General features: G+C 45.2%; 1 protein-coding gene across 1 annotated transcript in view; it reads left to right on the top strand.

The window, feature by feature from the left end:
• Positions 1 to 200: 200 nt before the first annotated feature.
• LOC118789062 (ubiquitin-conjugating enzyme E2 E3) overlaps positions 201 to 24,733 on the top strand; it is a 34,157-nt gene continuing 9,624 nt past the window's right edge. The window contains exons 1-3 of the mRNA XM_036545364.1: positions 201 to 317; positions 1,637 to 1,844; positions 3,159 to 3,209. Of these exons, the coding sequence (XP_036401257.1) occupies positions 1,645 to 1,844; positions 3,159 to 3,209 (251 nt within the window). The 5' untranslated portion in view covers positions 201 to 317; positions 1,637 to 1,644. The remainder of the gene's footprint in view (positions 318 to 1,636; positions 1,845 to 3,158; positions 3,210 to 24,733) is intronic.

Below are 24,733 nucleotides of genomic sequence, written 5' to 3'. Positions count from 1 at the left end.
TCTGAGGCAGGCGAGGTTTCTCCAGCCTGGATGGCAGAGAGCAACATTTAACGCTGACTTTGCTGTTGAACCCATTGCAATGCTCCGCGGGGGGAGGGATCACGGAAGAGCCGCCCAGCCCCGCTGCTATGCTGCGAGTCTCCAGACTGGTGCGCTCACCAGCGCCACCTCGCGAAGCCAAGCGGGAACTACAGCGCCTCTCCTTCCGATCCTCCAATGCTCACAGCTCGGCCGGAGCCCGTCGTCTTCCCGGCTCCATTTCCACGGGATTTTTAACACTCCTTACCACCCCAGATCAGGACGAGACCGCGATTAAGGTAAAGAAAAAGCTTTCGGGAACACTAAGAGTACGGGACAGGGGGGAAAACATCGTCCTTTCTTGGTGTTTTCAGCGGCTGTCGCTGAAGAGGGGAGCTAGAAACTGACTTCACGCATCAGTTGGTACACCATGCTGATACTGGAGTGCCTCCTACCATAACAAACCTTTTCCTTCTACAAAGGATTTTAAAGCTCGGGGTCCGCGATCTTTACTTTGCTTTCAGACCGCGGCGAATTAGTTTCGTTGTTTTTAGCCGTCTATGAAATTGCGATCCCTTTCTTAAAGTGAGCGAAACATGAAATGTTTTATGTAGCAGGGCTAGCTACCCCCCTCGCCCCGAAAAAGGTGCAATTATGTTTCCCTTGCAGCTCTCCAATCTCACTCCAATATCTGTGCGCTGCTGGCGATGTAGCTAAATAACCGTGTTTTTTACCGGCTATATATCATTTTCAGCTAGGTTTAGCTCACGGTTTTAGGGGGAGGAAAACTCGCACACCATCTAAGTCTAGCTACTTAGCTGGCTAACTAGCGAGCTAGCAAGACTAACGTTAGATAGCTGGCAATGTTTAGGGAATTAGCTGGCTAGCGTTACCTATCTACCTACAGTAGATAGGTTGATTAGCTGGTTAGCAGTCTGTATAGCGAGCTAAACCTTCTTGGTCTAGCTGAGTAACTAGCTGCCTAGCTCATCATAATGCTTGTGATACTTAATTACAGTCAGCGATACAAATAAACGGCGGTTGTGAAACTAACTTCACTGGTTAACTTAACTAGATAGCTCGGCATTTGAAGGCTGTTTGGTGACTGTTTGATTTTGAACCATAATAATTTTCAAATTGTACCGACCCGCTATGTTGTGCGTCCGGGATCGATGTTTTCAAAAGCGTTAGGTAAGTAAGACTTATCACTTTCATCTGCTGATTTAAAAATGACAGAGCAGTTTCGGTCCATGCAATGTAAAGGTGGTTTGTCAACCTTATAAATGTTCAAGCTTATTGTCACAGTTACATTTTGAGTTCGGTTGCTGGATAATGGTGTTGAATTTTCAGCAGCAGTTAAGTATCCGGTAAGAGACAGTGAAAGCAGCCACGGAATAACCAAGTTTCTGACTTTCTTGTTGAAAACTAGTTCAGTTGTCCAAATGCAGTCTAAAACGAAACACCAATCGTATGGTCATCATATATGACCGACCATTTTGATATGAAAAGTACCTCATCATTAACATATCTGTTTAAATTCAGTCGTTACTGAGAATCTCTAGGAAGTCACGCTGAACCAAGAACTCAAAACTTTTTTTTTTTTACATTGGTGCTCCAGGGGGAAAAATGTCCAGTGACAGGCAACGATCAGACGACGAGAGTCCGAGCACCAGCAGCGGCAGCTCCGATGCGGATCAGAGAGACCCGCCGGTACCCGAACCCGAGGAACAAGAAGAGCGAAAACAGCCTTCAGCGACACAGCAACAAAAGAAAACCACCAAATTATCCAGCAAAACAACAGCGAAGTTGTCCACCAGTGCTAAAAGGTAAAGATGTCATGCAGTTATCTGCTTTTCCTGTCGCCGTTAATTTAAGGTCCTTACAATACAGAAAGGAAGAAGTACGATGTGTTAGATAAATTCTGCTTAAACTGAGGCAACACATGAACTGTCTCACGTTACAAGTTTGCTTGTGATAAACTAGGCCATATTTAATGTCAATTAGAGGACGTTTCCCACTAATCGTAATTAATTTTGGAAGTGGTATGTTTTGTCACTCACTTTTAAGACTTTGAACCCATATCTTAAAAAGGGGGAAAACAGACCAACAGTCACAGTTGTCTTGGAGGTCACTGAGTGATATGTGTTTTTAATCAGGCTCTTACAATCAGCTGAAATTGCTTTTGCTTGGTTGGTAGATATGAAAAAGTACCACTGTGTGCATGCTTGTCTTTCGTAGGATTAACAGGTAGGCTATCTGTGTGTGTTTGCCTACATGTAGGCCTACAGTATGGTTGCACGTATGCTTTTGATAGTGGACACCCATGTTTATATGCTGATAAAATCTGAAACGTTTAAACATGTTCAGACTTGATGAAAATCATGTCTTACAGACCTTTTTAAATAATCTTCTCATAGTCATAAAAGAGGTTAAATTGAGCTAAGAGGGAAATGCACAGCATGAAACGTGTTTAGGTCGTTTCTATCTAAACCTTTAAGTTGTGGATTCCCATCGACTCGCGAACAGTAGCCAGACATGCAGCTACTCGTAGTCTTAAGTTTTCCAAGGATCAACAACGCAGTGATCAAGCTTCAAGTGGAAATCCACCCAAACACAAGGAGCAGATATGTCTCAGGATAAGAGTGTGCTTGGCAGCTCAGAGCTGAAGTATAAATTGTGAAGCAAGGGGTGAAATCACGTTCTTCCCTCCCCCCAGATTGTAGCTGGTAACGGTTTAGCAACAGCTCCGCAGCTCCGGTTTAAAGCTCTTGTCAAATATGCCCTCTCTGCCCCCTCCCTCCACGCCTCATTTGCATATAAGCTTTAAAAGAAAATCTTCAGTGCTAAAAGTGACGGGAAGGCGCGGAGCCGGAGTCGGGCGGCAGCGGGGGGACTAGGGCTTCGTGCCGGGGCGGTGAGCGGGGCGCTAAGGCGGACGACGGGGACGAACGAGGGCTGCAAAGTTTTCCCGTTGCGGGATTCAGGCTATGCCTCTGAGAACAAAGAGGAAGCAGCCATGTTAGCTGAGCCGACGGGGGGAAAGCCAGCATTGCATTCAGCGGCGCGCTGGTAGAGGGCAGTGTAATTCCCCCGGCCGATCGCAAATTCTCACTGCCCTTCCCCTCACTCTCTCCCCACAGAATCCAGAAGGAGCTAGCTGAAATTACTCTGGACCCCCCTCCCAACTGCAGGTATGTGAAAGGAGTCTGTTTTCCCATTTGCTGTGGAATGTGTTCCAAGACTTGCGGACTTGCGAGCGGATGTTTTGACACACGTGAAGATTGTGCTCTGATCATGCTTGTTAAGAATGTTGATTAAATGTTTTTTTTTCTGGTTGACTCCAGAGCTCTGTTTGAGTGAAAAGTGTGTTTTTTTTGGTGTTGTGAATAATTTATATTTCTCGTGCTCTCCTGCATAGCTCCGTGTGTTTAATAATGTAACAGATGTTGCATTTAAGCACGTGTCTCCGCTGCTGGTCTGTGTTTACATTTCATGTGCTAAATTGGTTGGCACGAAGATGTGCGCGTAACAGATGGAAAGACCTTTGACTGTAATATAATGTTATAGATTTTTTTTTATAGGTTTTGTTTATTGAGGACTTGTAGTCAGAGCTGGTCTCAGTGTTGCTTGCTTGTCTTGTAACTGTGTTGGTACAGTAGATTTTTTTGTCTCGCACAGCCTCTTTCTGGGTAATTTAATTAGTGATATTGGCATTGGTGTCATGATTATTACACTTTATACATTTAATTGCCTCATATTGAGTTGGAGTTTGGCTTATGGTTTCTCTGAGTTTTATTGGACATCCTCCAATGCTATTGCTTAAGTGGCAGAATTGCACAACAATTAATTTAATTGGCTTTAGAGCATTTTATGAAAGTGTGAAGCGTTCACTTAAACAAGCTGAGGGCTTTGGCAGAAACTGAAAAAGTAAGTTATGTAAGTATATCACAGATTTTGTTTGGAGGCTTCTGAAATCTAATTATGGGCGTGCTAACTTATGTTGTTTTCATTTTAACAAACTGTGAAACGGTTTACTTGCTGTCGTTTTTATATTAAAGCTTTAGGGCTGCAGCCAAAGGGGTAACAATTACTCATGCCATCCATTGATATGCTGGTGAAAACAGGACTTCATTATATGTAATCGCCCAATAGGGCATTTCACAATTTTTTTTTTTTTTTTTTTTTGGAAGGACTCATTTGCGAAACTTGGCAGCATATGGTCTTTGTTTGGTTTTCATGACCCAGAGGCTTAAAGGGGGAAGTCTTATATTCTGAGCTCTCCATTCTGCTGTTCCCATTAATTATTTCCTGTTAAACAAACCTACCGTGCTCGGTGGGGCTCGAAGCAGGCCAGGTTTCTGGAAGAGGGGCACCGTTTCACTCCGAGAAGGTGGCTCTGACAAAGATCTGCGCACCCACGGTTCAGGCTTATTTTAGAAAATCTCCGCAAGATTGACAGCAGGAGGCAGCTTCTCCCGCTATCGGTTTTCTTGATTTGTTTTTTTCTTTTTCTTTTTCTATGCACCTGTGCCAGGACTCTCTGGCGGCAGCGCAAATGTAGTCTCTTTCTATTCCGTCCGTGAGTGAAATGCTTCACAGTCGGTGACAGCCCCGTTACAGAGTAACGGTCGCGCTGAGATCCTTCCTCAGGTGGTCCGCGAGCGCGGCGTGTCGCATCGATATCGCGACGCGGATCCCTAATGGCCGCCCATCCTGAATGTTTCGGTCACGGTCGTGCCTCCTTTTAATCTAAACGGTTATGAGGCGGGGTTTGAATGCAGCCCAGCGGCCATTCATCAACCGCCCGTGGATAAAGACGCCTGTCAGATACGCTTCAGGCCGCGTCGCCTCGAGCGAATTGCAAAACGCTTCAGAGTTAAAGATGAGGATGGTACCCCCTAAGGTTAAAGAGGTGGCTGGCTTAAAACAGCAAACTTTAAGCCGATGAGAAGGAAACGACCACAACAACGGCAAATCATAGATAACCAGTTTCAGTAGAGTGTTATACTTGCATGGATGAATGGATCGAGTGAGACAGATTTTACTGGAACATTTGACTAGTGGAGATATTGTTTTTGTTCTGATATTCTTTGTACCAGGACAGTAATATATCACTCGTTTAAGGAAGCAGTTGGTGTAAATATTATGTTTCATACATACGAATGAAATGAAAATTTCATTCATCATTTCAATGAATTATCCTCTCAAGACACTTACATATGCAAGACACTTATATATATCCTTTCCCATGACAAAATGCATGTTATTCTTTGACAGAAAGGTGAAAATGTAGGTCATTTTGTTTGTGTGGCAGCTGCAGTGTGGCTATAGTGGTGAGGAACAGGGTATGCGTGCTGTGGGGCTCTAGTATTCCACTGTTAGGCAAGGCACTTGACTCGAATTGCCTGGGTAAATATCCAGCTATATTGGATAGGCGTGATGTGAAAGAAGTTTTCAGCTACACAGGTCAGTCTGGAAAAGTGCCTGCTAAGCCAGTATTTTAAATCGTCTGTTTTTCCTGCAACGACACATGGAATGAGAAAAGCTTGTGGCACACCACTGTACCCCCTCCAGCCTCCAAAGCTTCATACACCCCCACAGAGCTCATTATTATGGCAGTATAAATAGCACATTTACTTTCAGTGTGAAACCTTGGTTGAGCATACTGTAGACTTACTGTGATAGACTTCGTCTTGATGTGGTTAAGTTAATGTGCGCTCATGAGAGGGAAAGTAAGCCTTGGTTGTGATCCACACTGTGTGCTGTTTGAAGCATGTAAAAAAAAAAAAAAAAAAAGATACACACTTACACAGAGCAAATTTAGAAATAACACTCACCATAATTTTCAGTGCAGGTGCTGGATAGCTTTGCTACAGTCTGATTCCCATTGTCAGGGCGTTTTTTTGCTGATGTTTTATGGGCCTTTATGCAGGCCAACTCTTCCATAAGCTCATGATTTTTCCTTAAGTTTGCAGGGTGGGAGCTTTCCCCAGTGCACTGGGTGATGGGGGAGAGAGAGAGCGAACTGATTTGATGGCAGTTGCACGCCACACTGTGGGTCAGGATATGGGCTTATGTAGAGCACAATTGCTTCTGTCGGCCAGCGCAGACTTCATAAATGAGCAGGATTTAGAGAGTTTCAGCTCTAAAGCGGAGTTTAAAAATGCAGAGATGATGTGTTGTTTTTTTTATTTCCATCCAGACTAACAGTCTTTACATGGGTAATGTAACAGAGATGAGCTGTCTGCTCCTGTCATAGAGTGGTTTACATAATGTACACACTGCTCGCGGTAACAATGAGGGAAGAGGAAAATAACAGCCTGGCTTTCACTGTATACAATAGATATTTATATTTCTGCCTGCGCTGTGATATTTTGACGGAATCTGAGACCTTTGTTCCTGAACAAAGGTAAGACGACATAATGTTTGGCGTTGTCCTGGAGAAGAAATGCGACAAAATTCAGTGTTCAGTTGAACCACTGTGTGGTTTGTGGTGCGTGGAATATTGATGTGTGTCTGTCCGTGTGTTGCGTTTGTGTGTGTCTCTGTGTGTAGGGTGTGAGTGAGTGTGTGTGAGTACGTGTGCGTGTGTGTGTGTGTGCACGTCTCTGTATGTAGGATGTGTGTCTGTGTGTGCGTGCGTGCGTGTGCTATGTGTAAGTCTGTGATGTGTGTGGTATATACGTGTGTGGCATGTATAGTGCTCATGAACAGCCAAGCATATATTAGAAGCACCTGGCCATTCCCCATAGTGGTATCTCTAGCTGTTAGTTAAGTGGACCAGTTGTGTTACTGCTCAAAATGAGCTTAAATTAATGGAAAAATCTGGAAGCCATCCAGATGGTAGGCATCATCCCATTTAGTATGTTTTACATTTAAATTCCTCCCTATGGACTGCCAAGTGTGGGCCACACATTGAATAGCAGATATTTTGTGCTTACAGTCCTGCATTTGACCTTGCTCGAGAATAAAATCCTGTGGAAAAAGGAAGCGCATATAATATTCAGGTCATAAATGTCCGCTCTCATAAGTCATGTGCTTTAGGGAAACACAGTTACTCCAGTGATAAAAAAATGTCCTGCGGTCTGCAGATTTACGCTCTGGCGTTTGTTTTGAGGATGCAAATGGGTGGTTGGTGTCAGACATGCCAGGAGAGCATCACACCAGCCTCCCGCGGCTGCAGCCGGTGTACCTCCGAGGACCGCGCTTCCTCGCTGTTTACGCGCCGTTCTTCCTCGAAACGGAGAAAAGAACAAACGGGCGGACCGAGGAAATCCCTCCGCAAACAAACCGGGGGCGCACCAGTGGGGCGCGCTGACACGGCGCACTGTTTGCCGAGCGGAGCGGAGCGGAACGGCTGGCAGATAAGGGCCCTATCGAGCCCCACATCTGAGGCGGATTAGCGCATCTGCGCCCGCTTCCCCCGCGCCGTGCAGCTACGGCTCCGGAATCTCCAGCGAGGGCGTGCATAATGGCAGTGGAATTTCTCCTGGCACGAGAGACCCTCGGCGAATCGCTTCATTGCGCGTCGTTATCAACCCCCCCCCCCCCCCGTAACCGAAACGTTGCCAGTTCGATTCCCCTATCAGGCACTGCTGCTGTACCCTGCCTCAGAAAATATCCAGCTGTGTAAATGGATAACGTGTAAAGTTGTAACCTATGTAAGTTGCTCCGGTTAAGACCGTCTGCTAAATGACAATAATGTAATGTGATGTAATGTTAGGCGAGCATGAGCACGTCGGGTTATACAGCTCAGCTCTGCTGGCTGGGGCTGGCCGTGTGACCCCACCGATGGTAAAGGTGTGGTGATTGGCTTTTGCAGTCACTTGGATCTCAAGCCTGTGCCTTGCACACTGATCTGAGATTTTCGCATGGCTTAAAAAAGGGCACATACTGCTGTCATTGGTGGCGTCCCTTACACCACCCCTTGCTCAGTGCGATCTCTGCTGTCAGATTTCTGTTGGCAGACTCAGTGATTTGTGGCCTACCAAGGGCAGAAATTCATTCAGCAGCGTTGTAGACCAACCCACGGGCACACCCATAAATCGTCTGCGCTAGGCGATGGCAACGTGGAAACAGATTGACAATAACCCCTATTGTATTATGAGTAAATTGTCCCGGGCAAAGTTTGTTTTGTGAGCACCATTTGGCTACATGCATCGAATGGCGTTACGCCAAAATTGTACGAACAAAAACTCAACAAAGGTAAATTTTAGTTTGTGAATAAGTCGTAAAAGCTCACACAAACTGACTCTGTAAAAGAAAAAATTTTAAAATCATAACTGCCTGTATTCTGCACCTGTTGTTCATTAGGTAGCTCATTTCACACCTTGTCCTTACATCGCCTGCTCTTGATTAGAGAACATCAGCTGGAATGGAGTGCTTGTGTAATTGGGTCTTTAGGAGGATTGCACAGAAGAGGGAAGCAGTCAGCCTATCGCGTTCCCTTTCCTCTGCGGTGCACTTGCCTCGATAAACCAAGATCATGAATCAAGTACAATTACTGTGCCTGTAGTGAGGGGGGAAACTGACAATGCCAGCGTTATGCGTTTGCCTGTAATGCGGAATCTGCTGGGAGAACCTAAGTATACAAATGCTCAGAAGTGTAATTCGATATTTATCTGCTCATTAAAACTACGCTGGAGAGACACAGGATGAGCCGCAGAGATGCATGCTCGCGCTGTCCCGCGCGCTCATTGATTGATCGTTGGGGCACAGCGGCACTCCCAGCTACAGCGTGTCATTAAGACGTGCAGCGTGGTGCAGAGGGTAATCGCCCTGCCAATTGCAGGTTTCGTCAGCTGCAGTCGTCCCAGACGCTCCTCTCCCTCGTTTCTGACGGATCGGGCCCGGAGCCTGCGTCTTCACGCGAGCGGGCACCCCTCTGGCCGCGACTCCTTCACAGAACGGAGGGGTGACCCCGGTTCCGCGCCCCCGGCGCCCTCTCATGTCCCCTCATGGGGCGAGGACTGCCGCCTCTATTCAGCGTCTCAGTTTGGCTTTTTTTCTGGGGAGGATTCGGCTGCCAAAAGGCTGTCTCTTACAGCGACGAGAGTCATGGTCTCTATCTAATGCTGGCTGCAATCCATCCATCAGAGTCATGGCAGGTCATGTGTGGCTGTGTGTGTGTGTGTGTGTGTGTGTGTGGCTGTGTGTGTGGCTGTGTGTAGCTGTGTGTGTGTGTAGCTGTGGCTGTGTGTAGCTGTGTGTGTGTGTGTGTCAGTCACTCTCCCTCCTACCACACTGTACTGTGTTCACTAAACAGGAAGAGGCCCAGAGCCAGAAGGGTGTTGCTCTATGACCAGACAATAACGAGCTGAAGATTTTTGTGCAAGCTAGATGTTTTAAGTTACAGAGATGTCAGCATCCAGAGTAATTAATTTCAGCATATTTGCCTGACCCCCACGAGGGAGGCCTGGCTATTTCTCTGGCTTGGTAATTAATTAATTTGATCATTAATTACGCCTGCCTTGTCCCAGTTGCAGGAGATCATGGTACAGATTACAGTTTGACCTTTGACAAATTGTCCGATAGGTTCTGTCTGACACCATCTCTGACAGCAGAACAAATGCTTTCAAGGAGCTCGGTCCTTCCCATTCATCTCCTAAGGGCCTTGGAATGTAACAAGAATACTCCAGTGTTATTTTTTATGACCTCACAAAAGGGTTGGATGGCTGAATCAGTGTTTGATGGCAGTTAACGTCAGCCATTATGCAGTTAGTGAAAAATGAAAAAAGCCTGGCTGGAAATGTCTCTTTCTCACTTTCTCTCTCTCTCTCTCTCTATTTCTCTCTCTTCTGAATAATGCTATTTGTTTTCCTTTTTTTTCCCCACTGGTAATTGAGCTTACGTTTTAATACCTGTGAGTCAGCGATGTGTTTTGCAGCTAACGTACTGCCCACTCTGTGGAGTGGTCATGCCCTCTCCACGGGCTGTTCACACGCACACGTTGAATTCCACTGAAACAGCCATTACTCTTCCATTCTAGAATTCTGTGACATGTGCAAACTTCTAGCCACAGACAGCAGTGCAGAGGGTGGTTTTTCTGTTTGGATTCCGGGTTCTGCAGCGCGGTCAGGCAGGAAGTGCCCCCGCCCCCCATTGAGCCCGTGTGAGTCCCTGAGCCGCACAGGTCCACAAATCTCCGTCATGTTGATGCATGAATCTAATCTGCCTCCCTTAATATAAGTAAGCTAATGGTGTCGAGACGCTGGACTTTGTTGGTGGGATTAGCGTCGTACTTCTGCTCTCAGATCCAGCAGCAGTCTGGTTGGTGTACTTTTTATAAAGCTGAGGAGGAGGAGTGGTGCTGTGTGGTGCTGGCTGCAGCAGAAGCACAGCAGTGCATGGTGGTGGCCTGGGAGCCATGTCAGCTGAGCTGCAGAAGCCGTGGCGTCAGGCTGCAGGGCTGCCTGTGGGCTCTCATGTGGCCCATCCCACTGGAGCTGTTGTGCTGTGCTCTGGACTGGACTGCAGGCTTATGGCCAGGGATTGGCTGACACAGTCTACCGGAGGTGAGATGTGGGCTGTGATTGATTGATGCTCGTTAACCACAGATGAGATGCCCCATAGATTGAGATTTTTTTTTTATGCATTCTGTGATCTAGTGGCTGTGATGTGTGGTAGAGTGTGTACGTGGCTTCCCCTAGTTTCTACGATGTCTAGTCAGGTTAACACAAGTTAACTTGTGGTAGTGCATGGATGGTGTTGTGCTCACACTCACTGGTCTGGGAATGTTGTTAGCCTGGTCAGACACTGTTGTTCATTGAACTTGAATGGATACACTTCTGTTCTGTTGTGCTGGAAGTTGCTTTGGATAAGAATATCTTCTAAATGAATGTAATGTAATGAGGGGAGATATCAGGGAGTTATGATCTGTTGGATTGACTGGGATATCCTTTCATCAGTAAGGTCTATTTACCTGTGAGCATGGCAGATTGTATAGCATAGGTGAGCATCACAGCCTTGGGACTCCATTGCTCACAGCTGAAGTGGATTTGATCTGATCTGTGACCTCAGAGCAAAAGCAGTCTCTGATCCAATAGGACTGAGCGCTGTTGTGTAAACACATTTAAAAAGCAGAATAAACAGCCAAAATCAATCAAATACACACTGCATCATCTGTTGTTCATTACAGACTGGATTTAAAAAGTAACGTTTTATTTACTCATTTTCGTGCCTTGTTTGGATTTGTTTGTAGAGGGCACAGTGTATGAGGAATGTTGTCCTAGCTTACAATCGCAGTTTTTTTTCCAGGCTTCAACAGTCTATACTGCTCAGCATTGGCAAGCAAATTCATATTCAGTTCTGTGGCAGTAACTCATGCCCACATTAAACTAGTGAATTACTCTGTATTGTGCTGGTATCCTCTGAGGAGCCTTACTGATCAGTCCATGTAGATGCTTTATCTAGCGAGCTCTGGCTCTTAATAGCCTATGAGTCATCTACAGTTATCTGTGGTTGTAGTGTACACCCTGCACTCCAAACCCCTGTGGAATTCAGTGCTCTCTCACATACAAACACAAACACACACCCACTAACTTCTGTCACTTAAAGCACGTTACAGGATTGAGCCCTGTACCACCATGGCAGTATTAACTGCACAGTATTGACACAGCGCACCATTGATAACCTAAGGACCAGCCACGCCCACCTAGATGCCATAGAGTATTTCCTATGGAAAATTACAGTGGGCTTCACACACTGTCCATCTTTACTCAAGTTTGGATTCATTTCAGGAGCTGGGAATTTCCTGAATTAACCTGTTCAGTGTGAGGATATATTTGGACTCATCAAATGTTAAGATATTTTCTGAAAATGTTAAGATTTAAGATTAGTTTGTTTTGTAGTCCACTTTTCGAACAACATATCCAATAGAGCAATGCAGGGGGAATGTCCTGACAAATCAGATACCACCATCTCATCCGGGCATTCTGGGATGCTGTAGCTGCTTCTGTGGCTCTGATATTATCCTCTTGTTTGGCTATTTGATTTGTTTAAATTTTGTGTTTTTAAATGCTACTGTTACTAAGTACAGGCTATCCCACTGTTTTAATTTGGTGTAACTTTATTTGTCTTAAGTATGTTTAGGTTTGTGTTTTTGCTTTTTTTTGCAGAGAGCCACACTATATTTTCCAAAATAATAATTAAAAAAAAAACCCAGCTAGTTTTTAAATACGGGTAGTGTTTTTTTCTCTGGGAAAAGTTCCAATTAAAGATGTATTTCAGATGGCTCAGATCATTTTTTCAGAGAGCAGTCCATGGTGCCCTTTCAGACACCCTCAGAGACACATTTCCTCTAATGCAATATTAACAATTACACTGAAACAGAATCGTGTTTATTTCTGCAAGATGCTGCACAGCGTGAGACCGCAGCGCACCGAGCGGTTGGTGTCTCTTTTGCTGCATTGATTAATTGTATTGTCTGGAGTGCTGATTCAACATTTGCTCATTTTGTTCGCATCTTTCTCAGCGCCCTGATATTACCATCTGTTTTCTGGCCCAGCACTCGCGATCCGATCAGCGCGGCTCGCTTTCAGAACAGGAAGTCCCGCCACGCCGGAATCCTGGTGCGGGTCATGTGACACACGAATATGACAGAGGAACTGCACCATCACAGACCTTCCCAGAAGTCCCAGCTTTCCTGTGCACTTTCCTGCCAGTTGGCCGTTTACACTTTCCTATCCTCAAATAGCTAAATGTCACACTGCTGTACTCCACGGTTGTTCAAATGACCAGTTTTACTGTTCATTGATTTGGCCCACTCTAACGGACACTGCGGTACCTTAAAAAAACAACGTTTCATATGTGTTGTATCCCCCAGTCCATAGCATTTCCAGCTCATGGGGTGGGAGGACTTCCTGCCCAGTATCAAATTACACAAACTGGCTTACACTGCCCTGTGGAAACCCCCACCCCTCCAAAGCCAATGAACTGCTCCGGGATTCGTCAGTGGGGTTGCAGTTCACCTAGCCAGATACCATAAATGAATCTGTCAGCTGCTCTCTGATACAAATTGAAATTTTTTATTTTTTTTATTTTTTTTTTTTTAAAGTGAAGTCACCCTTAATAAATCAAATCAACCAGTCAGCGCAGACCAAATTGGTAAATTACGTCCAAGTGAACACTTGCCTATTGATTCAGAAAGCAAAAGTGGTTCAATGTGTTCCTCATAAAGGGGAGAAAATGTCTGAAAACACCCTAGGGGAGCTGTTCATAATAATTAAAAAATGTAAATGTAAAACATCATATTCTTCTGTCTTTGTTGTGTTGGTTTTAAATAAAAAAAAAAAAAGTTTCTCTTCCGCTCAGTGTCTCTCCGTTTGGCCTTCACGTTGTGTCGGGTCTGTGGCGGTGTGTCGGACGCCCTGGCGTTGTCCGGCTCCACCTGGCCCTCTGTCACGTTGAGTTCGGGCTGCGTCGCTGAGAGCCGCATTATTCTCGCAGCCGTGACAGGAGAAAGCGCAGGGTCCTAAAAGGGAGCCTCGATGCGCCACGCCGACCAAACAAAGGAGCACACAGCGCCCTGGGGCAGCTGCTCGTCTCTTTCAGACGCAGACAAAAGGAGGACCAGCTTCAAAACAATTGGTTAACCGAATTTACCGCTGCCCTCTTCAGACCCAACAAAAGACCCTCTTCCTGTCAGCCCGCGCGGGTTATCAAAGAGGTCCACTCGAAAACCCTGCAAACGTGAAGTGTCAGCCTGTTTTCGGCATTTGCAATTCCGTTTCTTGTGTCCTCTCTCTCTCTTGCCTGGATGCGTTACATTATGAATCAGGGGGAGCAAAGCATCGGTCCTCCTGCTAATTAGCTACACTCCTGGTTGACTTTGATTGTGGCTCATTGTCTGTTTTGAAATTTTAATCACCCGCGCACACACAGAGGTCTGCCTTTCACCCTGATGAATGGGGAGGCCTGCTCTCCTGCTCACCTTGACCGGGGGAGCTCAGCGCTCTTCCTGCGGTCTGCGGGCCTTTGTGCGCTTGCATCCTGCCTGTTAGAGCTCTTTGTTACTTCAGCGTGCTTGTTGACCTGGCAGGCAGGAGCAGGTGCTCCACCGCTAGCCTGTCGTATGAAAATTCAGGAGAGCGGATCTGAATAAATTCACACGCCGGTGACATGAGAGGAACAGATAGGTGGAGGCGTGTTTATTCCGCACTCAATGCGCTTTGGGGGGGTTGGGGGGGGGCTGCCCAGGTTTGCAGCCTTGTGTGAGGAAAGCGTGATGTGATACCGGTCTTTAACAGCCCATCCCCGGGGGCGTGTACAGGTGAAATCAGTCCATGCTGACCTGCACAGGAGACTCCATGCAGAACTGTGAGCCTCCCAGAGAGCTCGGTGTTCTGGGCTGCCTTTGACTCAGTGTCGGGTTTGGTTGTGCGCTTAGACAAGGCTGTTTTTCAGTGGCTCTGCTGAGGTGGTTTCAGTGTTTCTGGTGGGGGGTGGTTTCAGTGGTTCCGCCGAGGTGGTTTCAGTCTTTCTGTTGAGGTGCTTTCAGGGAATCCACTGAGGTGGTTTCAGTGATTGATCAGAGGTGGGTTAAATGATTCAGGAGACGTGGATTCAGTGATTCCTCTCAGGTGGTTTCTGTGAGCTTGCAGCCGTGGTTTCAGTGGTTCCGCTGAGGTGGTTTTGGTGATTCCTCTGAGGCCGTTTGAAGATTTACAGGCCATTAATGGCAGCTAACGTCCATTAGGAAGCACTACACCAAAGTGCTCTGTGAAGCTCAGTCCTCTGAATGCACCACAGCTCTGAGACCGGGAGATGAAAGAACAGTCCATCACACTTGCCAGGGTTTGGCTCCTGGAAAGTTAATTAGTACTGTAAGCAACTTGATACAAAGAGGTCTATAAAAGGAATGAAGTATGGCTTAAAACAGAATAATCATCAGAGCCAAATTGTGTGGAGTGTTCTCCCTCTGTTTTGAGAACTGCCTTCCCTTTGAATAAAAGAAAGGACGAGCAGAAATCACTGTCAGCATAGATTGGAACCATATCTGCACAGGCTGAAATGTACATGCCATTGCTCTTCCGTCTGTGTTGTGAAGTCCAGCGTTTTATCACAGGGCACAGCCAGATGAAGGCCTTCCTTTGTGTGAGGATATCTACCTTGTTGTAATCCCCCAATTAAAAGACTTGGCAGATCACACAACAGCGAGTCTGTGCAAAGCAGCTTTGGAGTGCAGCTCATAAAAGGCAATAGCAGCAATTAGGGACTCGCTCGTGCTGTCCCGCGACTTCCACAGCCGCCAGGAACACGAACCGAAGCAAGGTGACCTGCCTCACCTCAGTGAACGGACTGTGTTTGATATTGTATTAGGCTACCTCTGTCTGCTCCAGGTGTTTCTTCCTTTTTAAAAAAGAGTTGCATTTTGTGTCTCATGAATTCAGAAAGGTTGGCACTACAGGGATCATTGTTATTGTTCCAAAGTGCCTTAACCACTTGATGTTTTTTTTTTAAATTTCAGTTGTAGGTGTGAAGTCCCAGTGAGGAATGATAGGGGTTGTGATGCAGAATTTGTGGCTGGATCCAGAGGGATTTGCTGTTATCTGTGTTCATTACCAAGATGTCTTTCCTTGATGTGTTGTGTGTTTAGAGCATGGATCTGTTCTGATTGATATGAGGTAATGTAAGGTTGTTGAGTGGACGATTTCTGATTAAAACTGCATTTGATGTTGAGGGCTTGAAAATGTTTTGATTGGCACACAGGTGATGATTGGACGTTTTTTTGTCTCTTCATTGAATCTTTCTGCTGTTGTTCTATCATGCAGTATGGCTAGATGGGTGTTTCGAGCCGAAGGCTAGAGGTAAGCTTTCAGCGGAACTGAGATGTTTACTGGTATGAAAAGGTTATGATAAGCTTGCAGCCTTGTTAGAATCAAGATCTATAGGTTAACTCTTTCATGCACTTTGGTTTAATGTACCTTTTCTCTCTGGTGTTCTGCAGGTTTTCTCGGCAGTTCTGTCTCGGTCACAGACTGAAGGGTGTGTAGCCCTTAGATGGTAATTGTTTTAAAAGATAATAGGGGAAATTTCACACTCACCACTGGGTGTGTGGTTAATGTCTGAGGTCCTGACTGTGGCAGTTTCCTCCCTCAGGGACCAGTGACAGCCATGCACTGCGAAATTTGCACTTGTCACCGGTGCGCTGCAAATAAACGCTAAGGAAACCACTTCCTGTTGCCTGTGGCCCAAAATAGAAAGAGCGTGCCCCCTTACCACTTTTGCGGCCATCATGGAATCCGTTCTCAAAGCAGCGAGCGGTGCGTGGCCTTTGTGAGGAAAAGCACATATGCGTGCTTCCAGAATAAGGGGGCTGGTGACATACCTGGAGCTGCGATGCTGTGGAAATTAATAAATAAATTGGCCTCTCTGAAGGGAGAGTCCGTTGAGCGTGGAACTCGAGACCTAATTGTGTTCACATCATTTGCAAACTGGTGCGAGTGCTTGAGCTAGCTGCTTACAGTTGCTCTAACAGGTTCACCCCTAACTTCACAGTAACATCTGTCGGGTTTTGATGTTAAAGACCTATAAAATAAACGCCGGAGTGTTGCTTCCCACCGTTCAAAGTGGTGAATCATTACCCTGTGTAATTAAGAAAAAGCAAGTTGGGTTTTTTTTCTTTTTTTCTTTTTCCCTGAAGCCTCCTCTTTGTTATCTTCAGGCTTATAAAATGTTAATGTCGTTAACGTTTAGAAAATCATCAACAGAGATATTTGGGCTTTATTGAATGAATTTGTTGACTTTAGTTTTGTGTGGCAGTGCTTATGGGTTGCACTTAATGTATTTTATTTAAACGGCTCACTGTTCTTTAAAGTGTAGCATTTGGTTCAGAGCTTGAGTTTCTCCCTAGTGGTTGAGCAGCATTGTACCTCCAGTGCAGTTTCTCTTTTTCACTGTAATGGACTCAGCTGTAAAGCGTTGTATGTGACTTTGAGTGCACGCCTGTGGGGTGAAGAATTCAGTACTGCTCCATAATCACAGACACATGTTTCATTAAAGTGAGACACGTCAAATGGTAACATCGCATGCTCTTTCGCTAAGCATGTGTAAGATGGCTTACCTGCATAGGTCAGTAGGCCGGAAACGATGCAAACGATGCTCTGGAAGCTCCAGCCTGTTGAAGCATGTTGCACAGCACCCCGAAAGGGCAGTGACGCTGAACAAGGGGAAATCACCGCCATGTCAGCTCTGTACGCTGTGCAGGTGAATAGCCTTGAGCTGCAACCAGGGTTACCACATTCACATCCTGACTTTGTGTGGTAGAATACAAAGGTGGCTGTGTGCTGTGCGCTGTGCGCTGTGCGCTGTGCGCTGTGCGCTGTGTTCTGTGTTCTGTGTTCTGTGTTCTGTGAGCTGTGCGCTGTGCGCTGTGCGCTGTGTTCTGTGAGCTGTGTTCTGTGTTCTGTGTTCTGTGAGCTGTGTTCTGTGAGCTGTGTGCTGTGAGCTGTGTGCTGTGTGCTGTGTGCTGTGTTTCATTAGCAGGGCTTGTAATGAAAAGGTTGAGTTCCCATATGTGGCAGCCCTGCTCTCCCCCTGAGCGAACTGATAAACCTGAACTGCTTTACTGATTTTCCACATGTGTTGGACACTATGAAAAAATATAAGCTATGTAAGTTTCCCTGGATAATCGTGTTAGTTTGTGTGTGTAGTTTATTGTAGTGTAATGTCATTGTTAACTATTGCTCAGTGACAGTTAGCATGCAGATCAAAATTAAGCAAAGTAACTATGCAGTGTGGTTAGTTTTAAGCGTGGCAGTAAGATTAAAAAGTTGACACCCATAATCCCAGCCGTTGCTGTTCCTTGTTTGAAATGCATCCGTGGCTAACGGCCATGGCGGTTTCAGATTTCAAAAGATGAAATATCTGTTAGAGTAGGTAGCAGCCCACTGGCTGTGTGTGGTTGGCATTTGAATCTTTATTTATATTATGACTACTGGTTGGTGTACACCTCAGTATTAAGTTATGCTTGAGAAGAGAATTTCTGGGATAGTCTAACTGTCTGTATAGTAAGCCTGTTCTGCAGCAACCCATAACATTTTTTGTATTGCTGTAGGGTCAGTCATGGCTCAGATCAGTTCAAGTTTAAAATTTGTCATCTGACACCTCTACTTCAGAGTGAGCGTGCAGAGTTACTGCATTGAACCAAATGATCACTTTGAATGTCTGTTGAGTGTAACTCTACTATGTCATTAACCACAGGTCATGAGAAAGCTCGACAGTGTTCTCCAGGGAAGAGGCTTAATATCACAAATCTTACTGTAGGCTGTATGTGAGGATTCACTTTTGCTGTAGAAACAGGCACTATAATAGGATCGGGCCGCTTTATACAGTGGAAAATTGAGTCATTTTGTAAAGGTCACTGTGGTATTCTACTCATCTTACCCTTTACTCAGGTTTGTCCTTTCTCGCTCCGTGTCTCGCAGACCTGCGGTGATACCGGTCACCACCCTCCCATTGCATTTAAAAACCTTCCGTTGTGTTAAACCAGAATTGCAGCCGGTCGACAGCATGCTCTCCCACAGCGCCCCCGCAACGTCAGCTGACATGGCGATCCTTTAACGCTGTGCGTTTTAAAACGACAGTTGTAATCAGGATGCATCATGAGATGCCTGATCAGCATGTATGTCCTTGGTGCTGTATTATATATATGGTGTGTGTATTAATCAGGCAGGGCTCCCCATGTCATCTGCAGCACAGCATTGAATGGCGTGTCGCTCTGTGTTTTTGCATAGCTAAGGAAACGGGGGCTAGCGCGGTCCCGTCACGCACGACGCTGGGTTTCCAGGCCTCTGTTTCCAGCTCGTGTGGCAGCGTTTCCGCGCAACAGTGGAAGCTGTGACATCATCACTGACTACACACTGTACAGGTCAAGGGGTCAGTGACTCCGGGTTAACTCGCATTTAACTGCCGCTCCGCTTACTCGTCTCTAATGATTGGGCTTTACCTGGCGCTAGTAGAATCTGCTGATGTCACTGCAGGACGTTATGATGAATTGGGGGTGGGGAATTTTGAGCATTTGTATTGGCTGAGCACTAGATAGTAAAAAATGTTGAGAATTCAAGTGCTCACACTTTAATTAAGCTCAAATATTTTACTGTGTCAACAGCAACAGTGTAACTTAATAATTAAATTGAAATGGCCTAAACATTAGAGTGTTTATTTGCACTCAGTTATCTTGTAAGTATGCTTCATTCAAGAACCTCATGATCCGGCATATTTTTTGAATTCCTTTCCCTTATATCAAGTATGCAGCAACATAGCTAGGTGCTGGTGTTCTGTAATTATTGACACATGCCTTGCCTGTACAAATAAAAATCTGGCAGCAAGCAATTTTCCCTGCATAAAAAATTTATAGTGCCACAACCAAAAAGTCTTTGAAATGCCAAATATGTCAAACACCCATAGTGTGGTGTGAGGTAGCAGAGCAATATCTTCTGTAAAGTATACTTTGTGAAGGCAATACTCCAAGTCAGCACATACAGGGACCCTTAACCTCCTTTCATTTTAGCATGGTTTATGCATACATGCATGGCTGTATTGAAATGTCACTATAGGATGCATTTTTTTTTTTTTTTTTTTTTTTAATCAAGGGCTGCCATGTTCAGAGCTCTGTGTCAGAATGAGTGCGTTACTATGGTTTCGCTTCCCAGAGCTTTCAAAAGTATGAAATCCACCCACTTTCAGTTGCTGTAAAGGAGGCCCAAAGCACCTCTTTTTGTTAAGGGAAAATATTGTCTATTTTCCTACGACACCAGTTTTCAAGAGTGAATGCTTAATTGGATGGTTCATAGAAAATCAATTTGCTTTGTTAAGAGACTTATTTAACGAGCACACTTGGAGCTGTCAGTGTACTGTGGATGCAGAATGGACTCGTGGTTCTTAATACACTTTCTTGTATTACTGTATTGTGAAACACTGTGACTTTTGTGCTAAGCTGCGGGGTTTTGACATGTTTATCTAGCTATGAGATCCACCAAGTGCATTAGCCTAGCAGTCCTGAGCAGGTAGGGAAGAGTGTGGAGAGATTGCAGTAAGGTGCAGCTGCTGTGTTTGTGAAAGTCTGAATACGCAGGCTCTCAAACTGGGCCACTGCTGGGTGTGTGGGAATGTGTGGGGACAGTCTGTGGAGCTGGAGAAAGGAACTTCGCCCTGCACGAGTTTCCCACAGTTGGGCTATTTCGGGTGCGGTTCAGCACCACAGAGGTGTGTGTGTGTGTGTGTGTGTGTGTGCTTTTCAAGAGCCTTGAGATCTGATTCAGGAGCTGGTTTCCTGGCTGTGAAGTGAGGCAAGTCAGGAAAAAGGGTTTTTATTTTTTTGGCTTTTTTTTCCAGTGTCTGTTCCACCTTTAACACCAAATGTACACTGAAGGATTTTTCTTGGGTTTTATTTCCCTTCCCCTCATAAGCCATCAGAACCAGTGGAAGTTCTGGGCTTTGGATGTGGACCTGCTCTGCAGCCAGTGGTACATCTCAGTGGTGAACTGTAGCTGCCTGGAAATAGCTACAACTGGAGTTCGCACAAACACAGACTTATAAAGACACGGGATAAAGTGAGAAATCAGTCAGGAAGAGCTTCATGTTCACACTGCTAAACTGCACTCAAAGGGTTTTGTGATTATCCTAAATGCTGCAGTTTCCCCGAATGTAAGGCAGTCATGATTTTTAAAGGAGAGAAAATAAAATAACACGTCCTCTTTCATATTAAAGGTCAAGTCAGTATTGCTGACGACATATGAATGGTTCTGCTTTGTGTAAACGCTGTTCTTATGTGGTGACATCACGATAAGTTACATAAAAATACAAGGTGGAAAAAACAAAAATAGGTGCGCATGTTTTAACAGTTATATGCAGGTATTTCTTAACACATAATACACATCATACATGACTCATGTTGTTCACACAGTGTTTGTGTAACTTTGTGAAGAATCCATAAGTCATCATAAACCAGCATTTCTTAATGGATTATACTTTTTGATATCTTTAATTTATTCAAGATAAAAATTCTGAAGTGATGTGTAAAGTAAGCATTTTTCAGAGTTACAGCAGGGAAAGGCACCTCTGGAGACGGATTATACACAGCATTTTAGATGAGGTCAGGCAAGCGAAGTCAGAGGGAAATGTGAAAGCGGAATTCCTAGCTGAGACCGCAGGGTGACATTGGGTGACACAGGGTGACAACGGCCAGCTCTCTGGAGGGCACTGCCATGTCACCGCAGTGTCACAGTGCCAGTGTGTGACATCACAAGCGTCCTCGGCGCAGTGTTCTCCGATAGCCCTGCTCGGTTTATCACGCGTGCGCCGAAATGCCTGACTTGGGGTCAGTGTTTATTTGTGCTCCCAGGGGTTTTCAGTCTGCTGAACGGAGAAAAAAAGCGACCTTGTTCGGTACATTCCCATTCCGGCTCATTGATATCTCCTGCGCTGGTGCTGGAGACATAACCGCCTCAGAGTTTCACTGAAGAAAGCTGTATTAATACACCACGATCCCTCCGTAAAGGAACATGTTAATCATCAACCTCAAAGCGACCTGAATACATTACAGCTGGTGGAGGGCACTGAAGCTCTCTCTCTTTCTTGCGTTGCTGTTTACCTCTACAAAAATATTAAGGACCATTTAAAAAAAGCCCTGTCTTTGTGGAAGCTGTCATTTTCCATTTGTTTGGTAACAAAGAGCATCTCATTAGTTGTAGGCTCCTGAATAATGCATGCCGGTCGCCCGGGGAGACGGTGGATTGCTGTCATTCTGCGTTGAATGCGCAGAAACGATTCATTTTCCTCGCCGACGTGTTTCATGTGGACAGTATCTGTGATTAATGCCACGTGTGTTTGCCGTTCGCCCGCCAGCCCTCTGCTCCCTGACGCCATTTCTCACGATAACGCCGACAGTTCGCAGGGTGTAAACCTCCCGTTTATTTCCACCGTGTGGTCTCATTTCACAAAGATGTCCGTCTGTGTGAAATATTGAACAGGTTATATCAGAGTAAATAATGGGTGCTGATTGGTGGGTCAACATGGAAAAAAAAGTATGAATGCCATTGACAGGCACTGACACAGGAAGGCCAGATGAGCACATTGTCAGAAGCCGTGAGTCACGCAAAACGGTTTTTACAGCATGTTAAATTACTGTTGATCAGGACTGCAAATTTTCAGTCTGTCGCCCAGAGTTTTGCATCAGGTTAACGGCTGAAATGGTTGCATTTATGTCGTTTCATTCATCACTTAGTTGTCCGTAATGATCATTTCGTCTACACTGAAAGGCTGCGGAGAGTCAAAGGAAGAAATGAATAAGGACCTTGTAGAAAAGGAACAAAAGCAGTATCTCACAAACCACAGAGAAAAAGCCTTCTGTGTATATCTTTCTATCTTTGGTATTTTGAAAGCTCTGTATGTGCCGTGCAAGGATGTGTTCTTCCACGTTGCAGGCCACTGAGACCTGTGAGCGAGATGCAAACCAAGGAGTCGCGTCTCGCACTGATTTATATGTCATGAAATGTAGCCACCGTTGCGTGGGAATACCAAAGGCCTGTGGAAGGTCCTCGTCTCCCGGTGTGGCACGGCGAACAGCCGTTGTTTTCTAAATAGGATGGATGGAAGCTGCGGAGGAGGAGTGGGTGTAACACGCACAATGGCAGCTTAAGCAGAAGAGCCCCACTGTTCTGCTTAATGCAGTCTGAAGAACAAAAGCCTGCCGGTGAGGGGGATCATTACTGCAGATAGTAGGTCTTATTAAAGGAGCTTTAATGTAGCCTGTAGATTGTGTATTCACTGAACCAGTTGAGTGCTGGAGGATTGGACTGGGCTGTAATGTGCAGCCTATTTTCTCACCAAAAGAAAATGTAGGAATAACGATGTTACAATCACACACCGATATGAGAGTGTCTTTGTGCTTCCCCAGCCTAACGTCAAAAGCCTGGACCCGTGGTGTCAGATCTCAGCGTTCCTGGCTGACGCTCTTTGAATTCTCACAGATGTGTTTCCAAGCCAGCTACGCTAGCGTTATTTCCCTTGTGTTTTTCAAATATTAATTCAGGAAACTCAAACCACATTTCTAATGGAATATAATGGATAGCAAGCATTAGAGCTAAGCATTTATTTCCCATTGCAATAGAGGAATGGAAGGAAAAAGGATTTCTGTCTCTGCTTTCAGTGCAGCGGTTTTGGGCAGAGGCAAACGGAAACCAATTAACCAAGTCTGTACACAGCTGACTTTTTTTGTTTTTTTTTTTACTAATTAATCAAGAACTAATTATCGCTTCTACTTTGTTTCCAATTCACGTAGTTTTGATCACTGCAGGGCTGGGTGTTAAGGAGGCTGAATAATGAGTAGGTACAGATTTCTCAATATCAAGCCTATTCATTTAACATGTCTGCATTAAAAGTAGCAGAATCAGTCACAACAGTATAAAATGATTGGAGCTGTATGGCCTCTACTGAATTCTCTTCATGGTTCAGTAGATTCTGTAATGTCTTTAAGCCGAGAAGCTCAATCGCTGTCATTTCACAGTTAAATGTTGAGTTAAATGGTGCCCAGTAATTATAGCATTGATGCTTTCAAAGATGCCTCATTCAAATACAGATGACTCAAACACTTTTAGCCTTTATTTGGTCTCACAGGTAACGTTGTTTTTCACCAAGGGGGAAAAAAACTGTGTAATTTCGTTGTGATGCATTTTTGGTAACGATTGGACCAGTGCTTTTATTGTTGTTGAACTTGCGCAATAGCACTGTGCCGTTGCAATTTCACCATGTCTTTTAGTTAATGTTATTGCAGTGCTGTTATTGCAGTCATGCTTAGGCATCTACAATAGACGTACTGTTACCCATCTGTGTTGAATGTTTTCAGGGGACAAAGTGTTTTATGGAAGGGAGCACAGTTCTGTTGGAGCCCTTTTCATTGCTCTGTGTTTGGTAATAAATCGGGTGGGATTTGACATTTTAAGAGCCGAGATTATAGTTAAATCATATAATGTCATGCATAATTATAGAGCTGCCCAGGACTGTACTCTGCTTGTCAGATAAAGAGCGGTCTCGGTCATATCCTGTCGCTTGATTATAGCTTTTCCTGCATGAAACGGGCAGAGCAAGAGATCACATAATCAGCACCTTTCTAGCCAATCCCGGGAGGCCAGTTTCAGATGTTATTGTGTCATTGGCTGCTTGGTTTGGATAGGTAATGTTAAGTAGTCGGAGCCTGTCTAATGACGGCCGACTGTACTGCACACACACTGAAACACAGCGAGTGAGCGTACGGTGCTCTCTGCAGCGAACCACTGCACAGACCCAGGGAGTGCTCCCAGCAGAGCTTTCTGCTGGAGGTGAATCTCATCAAATACAATCCTGTCTGCTTCATTCCTAAAGGGACAAAATCACAGCTTCGCAGCGCAAGTTGTGAAAGTAACCGCAGGAGCACATAACCCACTCACCTAAATTTGTTTTGGGGGCGAGTGAGTGAATGAGTGTGGAGTTGATCAAATGATCAAATGATTTAATTCCGTTTGGAGGATTCCCTGGGGCCCAGAGACATGGATGTGGGGACTGAGGGTCCATTTAGCGCTGACTGCGGAGGAAGGTGACATTATAAAAAGTCTGCCACTCCCGCATAAAGCCTCAAACATTTAGATTTTCTCTTAGAGGAAAGGCTGGTGGAAAAACAGGCTCCTCATTGGGCAGCTGTAATTGCACTTTTATTTGATTAAGTGCGGGTGTCTGGAGA

The sequence above is a fragment of the Megalops cyprinoides genome, chromosome 14, assembly GCF_013368585.1.
Source record: "Megalops cyprinoides isolate fMegCyp1 chromosome 14, fMegCyp1.pri, whole genome shotgun sequence".
NCBI classification, from domain to species: Eukaryota; Metazoa; Chordata; class Actinopteri; order Elopiformes; family Megalopidae; genus Megalops; species Megalops cyprinoides.
This window is presented reverse-complemented; position numbering and strand designations above follow the sequence as displayed.